Source organism: Panthera tigris, chromosome A3 (genome assembly GCF_018350195.1).
Source record: "Panthera tigris isolate Pti1 chromosome A3, P.tigris_Pti1_mat1.1, whole genome shotgun sequence".
Lineage (NCBI taxonomy): Eukaryota > Metazoa > Chordata > Mammalia > Carnivora > Felidae > Panthera > Panthera tigris.
In genome coordinates this window covers 8,734,137-8,747,753 of record NC_056662.1, presented here as the reverse complement: position 1 = coordinate 8,747,753, position 13,617 = coordinate 8,734,137, and the positions used below count along the sequence as shown (strand labels likewise).

Here is a 13,617-nt window from a genome sequence, read left to right as displayed (position 1 = left end):
ACTAAAAGAGGGGCGCCTGGGTAGCTTAGTAGGTTCAGGGTCCAACTTCCGCTCAGGTCATGATCTCACGGTCTGTGAGTTCAAACCCTGCATCAGGGCTCTGGGCTGACAGCTCGGAGCCTGGAGCCTGCTTCCGATTCTGTGTCTCCCTCTCTGTCTGCCCCTCCCCCGCTCACACTCTGTCTCTGTCTCTCTCTCAAAAATAAATAAACATTAAAAAAAAAAAAAAAAAGAATGGTCACACGATGTTAACCTTTCTTATGATGAACGGTGCTTGCATTGGCGTGGACCACGAGAAGCTTTTCTCTGTTTAGATTACCTGTCAAAGTGTAAACGTCTCAGATGTGAGGAACACTTGTCTCCGGGCAGTGTCTCCAATGTCCCCTGATGCGATTATCAAATTCTGCCCACCAGCCGTCTTCACCGCTCGCTCTACCCACCCACGCCCTCAAAAAAAGCCTTTCAAATACTCCAGACCAAAACTCTCCTGATCCTAATTACCTTTTAGTCTTCTTAAGTACCTCCCCACCCATGCATAGCCTGTGAAACCCCTTCCACTTGGTACGATGATGTATAAGGGATAAGAAACTAACAAGCCTTGAGTGTGCTTTACGTTTTTGCCACAGGTAGATGGAAATGCTTACCTGCAGTGACTCAGCGGATAATCTCACAGGTAGGAGGTTATTCGGAGATAATTCTAGGAGACCACCTCTCTGCCATTAAAGGATTGCTGGGCTGGAATAAATCGTATTCATCCATGCATCATCCATCCATCCCTCCATCCTCCCCGCACATATTGAAGGAGAGAGGAGCTTTGTGCTATGCCCAGGGGAAACATCAATACATTCCTTCCCCTGGGGAGCCCACCTTCAAGTGCACACCCTAACGGCGGGTGGTAGTCAAGTCAATGCTACGAGGAAAAATAACACCAGATACAGACGTAAGGAGGCTGGAAAGGCTTCGGGGCAGGTGACGTACGAGCACAATCGGGTGAAGTCAGGGAGCGGGGCAGGCTACCCGAGATAAAAGTGTTGCCAGGCCTCGAAATAGCAAGGATACCACTGCTGAAAGAGGAAGGTGCCCAGAAGTTTCCAGAAGGAGAACCAAGGCCTCTGTGGCTGCCGTAATAAATGAGGGAAGAAGGCTAAGCGAGGCCAGGGGTCAGGCCAAGGATTTGGGGTTTTATCCTACGACTGAAAGTCCGTGGAGGGTTTGAACAGGGACCTGGGTAAAATTATCTATATGTTAAAAAAGAGTTCCAACACCCACGTAGAGATTCGGCCGGGGGAGAGGAGGTTGAACAGGGAGGAAGGGGGACGGGAGGCGATGGCTGCCCTCCGGGGAAAGAGTGGCTTGGCCGAGGGGATAGCAACGGAGGAGACAGGAGGCAATCTGTGTGTGTGCCCAGAGGTTTTGCAGGAAAAGAGGCTGCAGGCTTGCTCTCCGCTTGGACGAGGAAATGAGTTCTCCCAGGCGGCTGAAGGGTCTGGAGCCTTCCGTGGAGCCGGGGGAAAGCTGTGGCTGGTGCTTTAATCGTCCGCATGTCGAGTTCAGATGCCAGTGAGGCCTGGGTGGCTGCGTGGAGGCAGCGGCCGCGAGGGACACAGCCGGCCTCAGGGGCAGGGCTGGAGGCGGTCCCGACGCAGACAGATGCACTCAGACCTCTGAACCCCAGGGTCCTGTGTCGTCAGAGGTGGGGACTGGAAAGGATTCATCTGTTCCTAAAATCCCAGCCCAGGGCTGCTGGGGGTTAAAGGGAAAATCCCCCGGGGTTGAGGGTGGCAATCAGTCCCTAGACCAACAAAGATGATGCCTGTCAGGCACTTAGCTCGAGGACATTTTAATTATCGTTCTAATGAGATTACAGATGCCGGAAAATCTAGGAAGCTTAGGTAACTTCTCACTCTACAGTAAAGAATCCCTGGTGTGTCGGTCAGGATCCGGGGGAGGTCAGGGCTTGGGAGTGGGATTCTGAGGGGGAGGCCGGAACAGCCACAGGAATTCGGGAGTCTGATGTGCGGGCCAAAGTGATGATGAAATCTCCCCGGGTGACTAAGGGTAAAAAGGGCAGGAAAAAAGTTTTGACTTTTTTTTTTTTCTTCTTTGGTAAGACTTTGTACAAACGCGAAGAGTGGACATCTTGTCATCCTGCTTCTCTGGTTTTTTCCAGAGTTATCCTAAAACGTAAATCTGATGCCACCATGGGCCCGGGTACCTCCAAAGGCCTTCCCTGCACTTCCGTCATGGCCCCAAATCCTCGAGATTCAATACCTCGGACTCTTGCCCGAACTCCAAATCCGTCCCAGGAGCCACGGTGCTCCAGTGGGGCACCCCAGGGACATTTTGGATTGCCTGAAGACACTTTGGGTGGTTACAAAACCACAGCGGGGAGGGGTGCTACTGGCCCCCCGGTGGGCGGGGGCCGGAGCGATGGCCAAGCACCCTCCGTGGGTGGCACAGAAGAGCCGCAACAAAGAATAAAAGGCCAGCAGCCTTTATCCTTTAGTTATCTGTTCAGAAGCTGGCCTCACCCCCAGCTCTGTGCTCCACATTCTTCTGTCTCCTGCTGGCTTCCTTCCATTATTGCAACTGGTCACAATTGCGTTTACGGGTTTTCAGCCCGTCTTCGGCACCGCCTGGAGGACGTTAGCTCTGGAAGGTAGAAGAGCAACTTTGGTTCATGGGACACAGATTCCCCCCGCGCCCAGCACCAGCGCGAAGCACTTGGCAAACAAACACACGCAGAATGAATAGAAACAGGCAGAGGGGCGCCTGGGTGGCTCCATCGGTTAAGCGTCCGACTTCGGCTCAGGTCATGATCTTGTAGTTCATGGGTTCAAGCCCCGCGTGGGGCTCTGTGCGGACGGCTCGGAGCCTGGAGCGGCTTCGGATTCTGGGTCTCCCCCTCTCTCTGCCCCTCCCCCACTTGCACTCTCTCAAAAATAAACATTAAAAAAAATTAAAAACAGGCAGAGAGGCCACCAACTTTCTTCACCTCTCCAGATGTAATTTTTTTTTATCCCCTTGGAGCCATTAGGTTTTCAGGAGAAAAGCGTGCTTTCTTAAGAAAAAATTAAATAAAACCACTGAAGTCAGCCTGCACTGCCGTGTATTACGTGCTCCTTTTCATGAGGGCATCTGAACAGAAATGCACCTCGATCTTTGCCGAAAGAAACAATGGAAGGATCAATCAAAAACTAATTTTATGAAATGGTTACTTTATAGAAGGGAGGGAGCAGGCTGGAACGAACGAAAAGCTAGTGGGCTTCTCTGGCTATATACCTGGTCTTATGGTTTTAAGAAACTGTTTTACATAACGAAACTGTATTTAAAAGGAAAAAAAGGCAAAGTAGAATCTAAAGATGGAAAACACTGAACCCAAGAGCGTATGTTGGCAAGCCCACATAAAGAAGCTTGGGCTCCCTCAACCATGCTTGCGTTTCTGGAGTGGAATTTACGCAGTAGAGAGCAGGGACCACGGAAGACGTTGACTGCCGGACCCCACCCCCAAAGTTTCTGATTCAGCGGGTGTGTGAGCCTGATGGTTGGCATTTCTGGCAACTTCCCAGCGATGATGATTTTGCTAATCTGGGACCACCAGTTGAGAGAACCCACTTACAAACAAGTGAAATTGAACAAGTTTGAAATCTTCCCTTAGAATGTTGGTAAGAATATTGGCATCATGACTTCCTTGCTGTATGTAGTAGGGTAAAGCAAGCCATGTGGGTATCGGGAACCCAACTTTTCAGAGAATCCAATATAAAAATCAAAGAAACAAAAGCACTATTTTAATTCTGAGACAGAAACAGCCATATAGAGGCACCTAGTTGGCTATGTTGGTAGAGCATGTGACTCTTCATCTCAAGGCTGTAGTTTGAGTCCCCTCTTTGGCTTAGAAATTGCTTAAAAATAAAATAAGAAAGAAAAGAGGAAGAAAGGGAAAGAGGGAAGGAAAGAAAGAGGGAAGAGGGGAGGGGAGGGCAGGGCAGAAAACAGCAATATAATTCACTCAAGTGTTGTTTTGTTTTACTCTTTAAGAGCATATATATCCTTTCTCTGTTATGAAGGCCCTGGGGTTGAAGCAGCCTACCCCCAAATCACCATTTCTAATTACCATTTCCCAGGAAAGGAACCCAAGGTCCTCAGGTAAGTAACTCTCCAGGTCCGGGTCAGGAAATGGTCAAGGAGAGCTCAGAACGCCTGCCTTAAAACCAAGAAGCCTCCAGAGTGTTGTCCAAAACATAGCCAACTTGAAGGAGACCCTGTCGGCCAGAGACCCCGAAGATTCTGAGCGTCAAAATGATGCCTACAATTTGCTGACAACTTGTCAAATGTACAATGAGTTCTTAACAAAAAATTCGAAAGTCCATTCACCAGTCTTGTCTGGGACCAGACATTATTCTCAAGGCTGGTTAATCAAGGGGGAGAATCAAGTTTTATTTATCCTGTCTTGTTTAAGCTGTATTTCAAGGTCATCAAATAATCACATGAGGTCTTCTGTCCAATAATAAATGCGGAGGAAATGACAGAACTTAAAAAAAAAAAAAAAAAACACCTTTTGCAACATCCCTAATGTTCGTCAGTGGCTGCTAAAACCCAAAGGAGAAAGGTTGATGGGGAACTTTATTACGGCTGGTTAGTCTGACACCTGAACCCACTGATCAAACGTCACTACAGGTTGGAAAACCAAATATTGTACATGTCCAGAGGTGATGCGATTGGGAGCACACAGACCCCTGCTCCCCAAAACTGAGCTCAAATCTACTTTAAACCCCTAGATTTAATTCACCAGTTTATAGGAGATAGACTGGAAAAACAGGTCAGATGAAACCACAAATATGCAATAAACCCTAACAAGGTGCCAACTTCTACAGGACGAATGACGCAGCCTCTTCACTAAGTAAAATGTCCTCTAAGGTGTGTGTGGAGGGAGATGTGAATTAAAACAGGCTTTAAAAAAAAAAAAAAAACGATATTCTAGGGGCGCCTGGGTGGCTCAGTCGGTTAAGCGGCCGACTTCAGCTCAGGTCATGATCTCACGGTCCGTGGGTTCAAGCCCCGCGTTGGGCTCTGTGCTGACAGCTCGGAGCCTGGAGCTTGTTTCCGATTCTGTGTCTCCCTCTCTCTCTGACCCTCCCCCGTTCACGCTCTGTCTCTCTCTGTCTCAAAAATGAATAAACGTTAAAAAAAAATTTCTTTTTAAAATAAAATAAAATAAATAAAAATAAATAAATAAATAAAAAACGATCTTCTAAACTAAGTGGATCTTGTTTGGGTCTTGATCACAACTCAACTGACCAAATCTAAGACGACACTTTTGCAAGGCTGTGTGGACATCGTGGTTGGTTACCTGTGACCATGAAAGCCCTTATCCATTAGGGACTCACAGTGAAGGGTCGTAGGGATGAAACTAAATCGTGTCTGAGACTCGCTTTAAAATACTCGGGGGAGAAAAAAAATGCTGCTGGCGAGGGTGAGGACTCATTACACGAACCCCTCTACTAAACTGTAGGCTTAAAGTTGTAGTTCTAAAAAGTTAAAAGCAGAAACGAGGGACGCAATAAAGACCCAAACCAAGACTGCAAAACACCAAATCTATATTTACATCCACATATAATAACATAACTTTAAGCTGAAATATATCATAAATAAAACAAGTAATGTCTACTGTTTGACAAGTATCAACAATTAAAATAAATCAAACTGGAATGAAATAAATACATAAACAAAAATCCAACGGATTGTACCTCTATTATATGTACTGTTGTCTCAAAGGAAAAAAAAAAAAAAAACATACAAAACCAGTAGTATCCCAATAGTTAATACTGATGGACAAAAAAAAAAAAAAAAAAAAAAAAAAAATTGGAGGACAAGGGCTGTGGAACAAAGGACATTTTTATGTATTCAGAAATTGAGAAATGTGGTTAGAAAAGAGAAATCTGAAAGCCCCCCCAAATTTCAGCATGACATGAATTGACTTGTTTTCAAATAGATTTGGTGATTTTTTTTTTTTTTAAATACAGGTTTAAATTTCAGCCCTCTATTATCTCGTATCCCCTTTTAAAGATTTACATTTATAGTCACAGCGAGCTTTCTGTAACACTCATTGGATTAGGCAAAGATCAAGTCAATCATCTTGCAAATGTGTTAAATCTTCAAAAATAGGCTATAAAAGTGCAAAACTATGAAAACAAAAATCTAGATTATGTACATATGGCTCAGCTTGTGAACAGGAAAAATGGTGGATAGTGTACTACTCTCTCCTGATACAAAGCACTTCACTACAAGGCCAACAGACCAATCAGGTCTCCCTTTCCCACGGGAGTTAAGACTTCTCGGTCAAGTACGCTTCGTGTTGCATAATGAAAACAAAAAAAATCAGGATTCTTGTAGGACTTTACTCTCGCTCTAACGCAGAAGGGCAGGGCAAGAAAACTTAACAGTGCAAATTTATTTTTGAAACAGTTTTCTTAATAAAATATCTTGTGGTTGCTAAACCCACGTACTGCTGAATAAACTCAGCCACGGACAGCATGTGGAAGGGAACAAAAGTCTAAAACATCTAGTAGTAAGCCAGCTGGTGGCCATCCTCGCTTTAAAACCCAAACTACATCTGGTTGCTCAACACAACCAAAAATGGGAAGACAACTGAGGTCAAGAACCAGATCGCACCCTCCCCATTACCAGAAGGCTCGGCAGGCAGTTCCTTATTCAGAATCAACGTGTCTACAATTAACTCGTGTACGTCCACGGTTAACCCAAAGGCCAGGCACACCAGGACTTCCAGATACAAACCTAAAATTTACCCAAACGCTTTCACGTCCTTTAAAACCGCTCCCAATATATGAAATTCACGTGTGTTAATTCAGCATTTCAGGTTTTTTACATACCAATTTAAGCGAAAGCCAAAAAAACCCTGAATTTTCCAACAAAAGTGATGAACTTGACAGAAAGTAAGTAACTCCACATAGAATTTGGTATGTTTACTGGATATGGGGCTGTCCTGAAGAGGACAGACGCACTTCTCTGTAGACACGCCCGCTTAAAAACCCTACGGGGCACAGGCTGCTCTCAGACAAGGGTCGCAGATCGGGACTCTTCCTCAGTTGACGGACTGAAAACTTGCAATGAAAGGGCACCGAATTCAGAATGGCTGACCTCAGTATATGCAGCACATAGTCACAGAGGGTCGATACTTCCGTTCACAATTTTGTTAAGACGACGCACTGAGGAGGATTTAACATAATACAAATCATCGGGAATTTTTTTTTTTTTAAACATACATTTTCCATGAAAGAACACACAAACAGCAGGAGCTGCTCATGGGGATGAGCTACAGGAGAGAGAAAGGGGACGCACAGTATCTGAACAAGCAGGTTTCGAACTTACGTATGTACAGAGTTACCTGAGGTGCAAGCGTTCGTTATAGACTCTCCCCCCCCCCGCCCCCCCACCCGGATGGTTTGTGTTCAGCAGCGCTCAAGTATGCAAAAGACTCCTTATTTGGTCAACTCTAAAAAAAATATTATTCAGGGACAAAATAGAGATTTGCAGTCTCCATTTGTGTACAACCCAACTGTTCCAACTATGGTTTTTATTGCTATTTGGTACAAAAGTTAACAGAACAACTTTACAAAACCGTAGTGTTCCTGGTATGTTACATGCACGGCACGGTCACAGCTTATTTCACGAGCTTCCGCCATCTGCCTTCTCAAAGGGTGGACTCACTCAATTTCATGGACAGAACACACATCCATCGGGACCTACGGGGGAAAAAGGTTCAAGAGAGCGGCTCAAGATAAAACTGAAAACAGCTTGGGAAAATCTTTTTTCTTTTAATAAAGAAGTGTAATAAACAGAACCAAAGGGATCTAGAAATGCACCGAGTTCCCCTTAAGCTCAAATGTCGCAACGAAGGGGCGCCTGGCTGGCTCAGTGGGTGGAGCATGTGACTCGATCTCCCGGTTGTGAGTTCGAGCCTCACGATGGGGGTGGAGGTTAACAAATTAAAGCTTAAAAAAAAAACTGTTGCAATGAAAGGACCAGGACTCTGCACAACGCTGCACCACCCCAGAGGATACTACTACATTCTGAACAGTGATTTAGCGAAGAGGATTTCACCAAGAATCAGAATTTGCATCAGTTACACGAAGCCTGGCAAAGACCACCACAAGAAACCGAAAGCTTGTAACATCATCTGTTCAGCCAACATCTAATGGGTTTGATCAGTGATGGTGCCGGCAGCGGGTGAGGAGGCAGTGAACAAAGCAATCTCCTCTCAAGCGGAGCTAGCAGTGAACTGGGGCACACAGGTAAGAGGGGCAGACGTGGGGGTGAACTGCACAAGCAAGGGGCAGCGGCCAGGGAAGTCCCTGGTTCCCGGCAGACGTCCTCAGGAAATGATGTTAACCGGTCCCGCGTATCAGAGAGAGGTGATCTGGCACCCAGAATGCAGAAGGACGTTCCAGGCAGAGGAAATGCAAGCAGAGATGCTCAGAGGTTACAGAAAGAGGCCGGGGCGGGACCAACAGGACAGTGGCATCCTCTGTGACTGACAGACTGTGCCCCTACAGTGCAAGTAACCTGTTACAAATTAGCTGTGCCTTATAATCCATCAACGATTTGTTTTGTTTTCATGGAGAGGGGGCTGAATCCCGCTCCTGCGACAACACTTCCTTCTCCTTCTCCTTTCACTAAGTGAGGGGAGAAAGGAGCATAGATCTGCATCAGCCCGATGGGCCCCACATGTGTCTCACTGCAAACAAGAGGGAGACTGGGAGTACATGGTGGGCGTTAGACAAGAAAAGCGGTTCTGGGAGAGAACTCAAACCTGTCCATAAACCCAGCTCTTGTCATTCAATTTATTGGTAAATGAGGTCTAGTAACTTGTGCGGACATCAGGCCCTGTAGCCAAACTCGGAATTAACTCAACGGAATTAACACAACTCTGAGGGTCCTGCTGGAGTCTTCTGCGTATCTACAGTTACATACATTCGCCAAGTGAACCACACTGTCAAAATGCACCTCCGCGCTCTTGTCCCGCTCCCCTCCCTCAACAAATAAGGATGCACCGAGGTTTTGAACAAGCTCTTAAGCATGAGGGTTGGGGCCCAGGCTTTGGGTCATGCTAGGACAGAACTAAGAAGAGTGGGATGCGACCCAAGTCTCGGTACCCTCATCCGTAAAGGGTGCACGGGACCTCCCAACCCAGCAACCATTTTCTGTAAAGAGCCAGAATGTAAATGTAAATATTCTCAGCTTTGCAGGCCACGCGCTCTCTGTCACAGCTACCACTCTGCTGATGTGGCTCAGGAGCCATCGGCTATATGGAAAGGCATGGACACGACTGTGTGCCAGTAAAACTTTGCAGACAAAAGCAGGTGGAGGTTTGCTAATCCCTGGCCTAATGCCCGCCCACCCCCCCCCACCCCGCATGTGGGAAGGATTAAATGAGGTCATGATTATAAAAACACTTCCAGGCTGAGCACGAAATAAATGCTTAGTAAATTCCAGTCGGTACTATTGTTATTAGTTACCATCATCATGGATATCTGGAGACCCTGAGCACTGGAGGTCTTAAGAACACTTTAAAAATCAAAACTAATTTTACTTTATATTTTACTGAATGAACCAGATGGTTTATTTCCAATTAACTAAAATCAATAGATCATATATGCTTACCTTTCTTACCCGAAACAGGAAATCAAGTTTTTTTATCATTTGGTCGATAATGTGCATTCCCAATAAAATTCTCATAGTTTCTCTTTTGTAGCATGCTGCTAGATAAGTGTTGATAGGACACAGGTCTTTTTCCTGATTGGAGAAAAAAAAAAAAAACGCATAAAAACACGTTACAACTGAAATGGTTTTAAGTGCCTCGAGGACATTTGCTAGCACAAAATTTTAAATCACTGAAGCCAGAATTATCTGAGTGCCATGTGGTCATTAGTAAGAATGACATTGGTAACTGTAAGTAAGCTACAATCTCGGGTTTCGGCACCAGAGTGGGGGGGGGGGGGGAATAAAGCCCCAAACAATGGTGGTAGACGTTATCTTAAACCTACATGCATCATGAACCATAACCGTGGGGAAGAGGAGAAAAAATACTGATGTTTGAAAAGAGGCTTTCACTTGCAACATAGAGCCCTACTCTTCAAGTAAAGGCAAAGTTTTGACTCACGTCCGTTTTAACAACCGATAGGGAGAAAAATAGACACTTCTAATCAAAAGGCTGTAAAAATTAGTATTTCATCACAGGATTTAGAAAATTCACTGGAGTGTGTAAAAAGCAATTGTTTTACAATTTGCTATCCCTACCGTATCAATTGGCATCAAGCTATCCTTGATAAGAGTATCGTCGCCACACAGAACCCTTAATTTGAAATTAATACAAACCGAGAGGTTTGAAAATGGATTTCTCTTTGGGGCTGCACAGACCAGCGGGGCTTATATCGGACAAAGGGTGGTTTAATTAAGTCGGCCTCGTGGGACAGCTCCCCAGGACACTCTGATCGACCTCTTCACCTGCACAGGTAAAGCGCCACAGGCCTCTAAGGGAAAGAGGCCGGAAGGAAACAGGGGTTTTGAAAACACTTCCATGGGGAGAACTCCAAAGTAATCTTCGACTTTTAACAATTTACCCACATGGGAAAAACGGGTTTTGTCCCTTCCTTCTTCCTTATGGATGTCTTATGGAAATATATGATGGGTATGAGACAAATTAACTCTATTGATTCTACCAACACTGTAACTGCTGAAATGGCATTCTAATGTTTGCTTTCTGTGGGGTCAGGCCATATGATGCATAGAGCCTCTTTTACGTGAAACGTTATCTACTGCTTAAATGTTTATGCTGTGTTGATAATATTACATTGATGCATGACCCTGTATATTGTGTGCCTAGTATGTGAAGAAAGGGATTACAAGATGTATATAATGACTTTCTAACCTTGCGGCATTCAGAGTTTCCAAAAGATGAAGAAAGACCAAATCTAAATAAAACACTTCATCATTTAAGAAAAAAATTGTCCATATGGGAAAAGGGTGAGGCTTTTAAAATGCGCTGAATATTTAACAAAAAACGGTCTGATTCTAGAGTCCCAGCATCAAAAGAATGTCCACTGAGGTTCTCATACTTTCTGCTCCTGGTGGAAGACGCATGCTCCTAGGGGGCTCACAGTGCACCTGTCACCGGCTAGTGGGGACACTGCCCACCCACAGACCACTCATACCGGCGAAGGGACAGACTGGGCTGGGCTCCAAAGGGCTTCAGCATGAAGGGTGGGGAGCCAGCACTGCCCAGGGCCCCCCGGACCTCACTAGCATTGTGAGCTGGCTGCGGGCGGGGAGTGTGGCCTTCAGCCCGGAGGGCGTGGGCCCCCGGGTCTGTCCATCTCCCCACCCCTGACCCTCAGCAGCCCCCAGGCCCAGGGCCCAGCCCCTCCTCCACTCCCGCGGCCTAGGGTCCCTAGGCCCGTACCCCCTCCACCTTCGCCAGCGAGCCCAGGGCCTATTATCCACCCCTCCCCTGACCTCCCCTTGGGGGAAGGGGGAGGGCAGGGCAGGGCCTATTCCCCGGCCCCCCTCAGCCTCCCCTTCGGCGGCGGGCCCAGGGCCTGTCCGCAGCCCCCCCAACCGCAGCCTCAGCCTCACCTTCCGGGGGGGGGGGGGGGTGACCCAGAGCATCCGCGCACCCCTCCCCCAGCCTCACCTTCGGCGGCGGGCCCGCAGGCGAAGAGCGGCGCGGGCGCGGCGCGGGGCTTGGGCGGCATCGCGGCGGGCGGCGGGCACACGCACTCGGCGGGCAGCAGCGACTGCAGGCCGCGCACCACGTGGTACTTGGGCAGCTCGAAGGCCCGGCGGAAGGTGGGCGCGGGCGGCTCGGCGTCGGGCCGCGGCCGCTTGGGCAGCGGCTCTCCGGGCTCGGCGGGGCGGCCGCTCGGGGGGTCGCGGCCCCGCGGCGCCCAGGGACGCTCCGCACAGCCGTTGGCGGCGGCAGGACCGGGCGGGGCGGGGCCGGCGGGCGCCCTGGCCTTGGCCTCGGGCCTCCGGCCCCTCTCTGGGTTGGCGGCGTCGGCCGGCGGCCGGGCGACCCCCTGCGCCCCGCCGGGCTGCGGCTGCGGCTGGTGCGGCGGCCGCGGCGCCTTCAGGTTGCTGGGCGCTAAAGTGCTGGGGTCGAGCCCCGGGGGCGGCGGGGGCCTGGCGGGCGCGGCGGGGCCCGGCTTCCCCCGGTCGCGGTCGCGGTCCCGGTCGGCCGGCGCGGCCTTGGCGGGCGGCGCGGGCGCGGGCCTGGCCTTGGGCTTGGGGAAGTGCGCCAGCGGGGCCACGTCCTTCCCCAGCAGCGCGGGCGGGCAGCCGGTGCGCCGGCTTCGCAGCAGAGACTTGCTCCTGCAGTTTTTGTGGATGTCGGGGTTGTACTTATGCTCCAGTCGCTGGTGCATCATCAAAACCTCGGGATAAAAGGTCTTGAAGGTACAAAATGGGCAGGTGATCCCTGGGATTAAACTTTTGCTCAGAGAAATGGCCGGGCAGCCGTGAAGCGCCCCGAGGGACAGGTTCAGAGGCTTCTCCTGGCAGTCCGCGCCGGCCTTGTGCTTGCCCTCGGCCGCCGTCGCCGTCCCCGCGTGCTTCTCCCGGTGACCGACCTCGGCCGCACGGGCCGCACCTCCGGGGACCCCCACCTCTGTTCTACACGTGGGTTCCTGCGCCTGAGGGTCACCCGCCGCTCTCTTGGGTAACGCATCCAAATAGGCGGGGGCAGGAGTTTTGCAGACTCTATCAGTACTGTCCTCCGTTGCGTTTTTATTGAAATCCTGAGTATCTTTGTGAACTGGTGAGAGGACAGTGCTGCCCAGAACATTCGGAAAGGCAGAGGCCATCCCCTTAAGTTGCTTTGCAGGTGGGCTGCCTTTAACATCTTTGGCACCATCGAAAAATCTTTTCAAATTTTTGGTTTGCGCACTGTCGGGGGTAAGTAGTGCATCTTCGGGCTCCTGGTTCTTCCCGTCGTTCTTGACTTCCGCGGCAATATCAATCTGTTTGTCCTTGTGATGTCTCTCCAGGTGATACCGCAGAGAGGTCTTCTGGGCTGCAGCATAGTCACAGAATTCACATTTGTACGGTTTTTCACCTAAAACAACAAATGTCACCGTATTACACGAGTTTATCTGGAATAAATGAAGAATCTGTCCCCAAGTGACAAAAGCATCAAACCAGATCTTTGGAAACTAGAATCATCTAAGAGAGAATAGAGGGTCTTTCCTTTTCCCTTCTCCCTGCTGACCTTCATATCCGGGGTTTTTCCCCGGCTGCTCGCTTCATCACCCTCACTCCACTGAGTATTTGAAAATGTGAATAGCGTCTTAAATAGTGCGCCTTAAACTTACTTCATCTTAAGCCTCATAAACCATTATGGTACAGCTGCTTCTACAATCTCAAGGAAACTCTAAACATATTCTCGTTTCATCCCAAGTCATAAAAACCAGTACCCAAAAAAGCTGTGGCATTAAAACATACTAAAGATAAAGAGCAAGTTGTAATAAGATGAGTGGCTACAACCGTCAGAAAGTAAATAAACTAAGTTCAAAATCAGGAACAGCTCGAGTTACAAAATGACAC

At 48.5% G+C, this 13,617-nt stretch overlaps 1 protein-coding gene across 9 annotated transcripts in view; it reads right to left on the bottom strand.

The window, feature by feature from the left end:
• Positions 1–211: 211 nt before the first annotated feature.
• ZNF217 (zinc finger protein 217) overlaps positions 212–13,617 on the bottom strand; it is a 44,490-nt gene continuing 31,084 nt past the window's right edge. For 8 of the 9 annotated variants that reach the window (XM_042980120.1, XM_042980122.1, XM_042980118.1 and 5 more), the window contains 3 exons: positions 11,711–13,129; positions 9,682–9,813; positions 7,251–7,763 (listed from right to left, as the gene is read on the bottom strand). In XM_042980120.1, the coding sequence (XP_042836054.1) occupies positions 9,704–9,813; positions 11,711–13,129 (1,529 nt within the window). In that variant the 3' untranslated portion in view covers positions 7,251–7,763; positions 9,682–9,703. Of the gene's footprint in view, positions 2,653–7,250; positions 7,764–9,681; positions 9,814–11,710; positions 13,130–13,617 lie in introns of those variants that run through there. The other variant, XM_042980127.1, reaches the window with a different exon arrangement.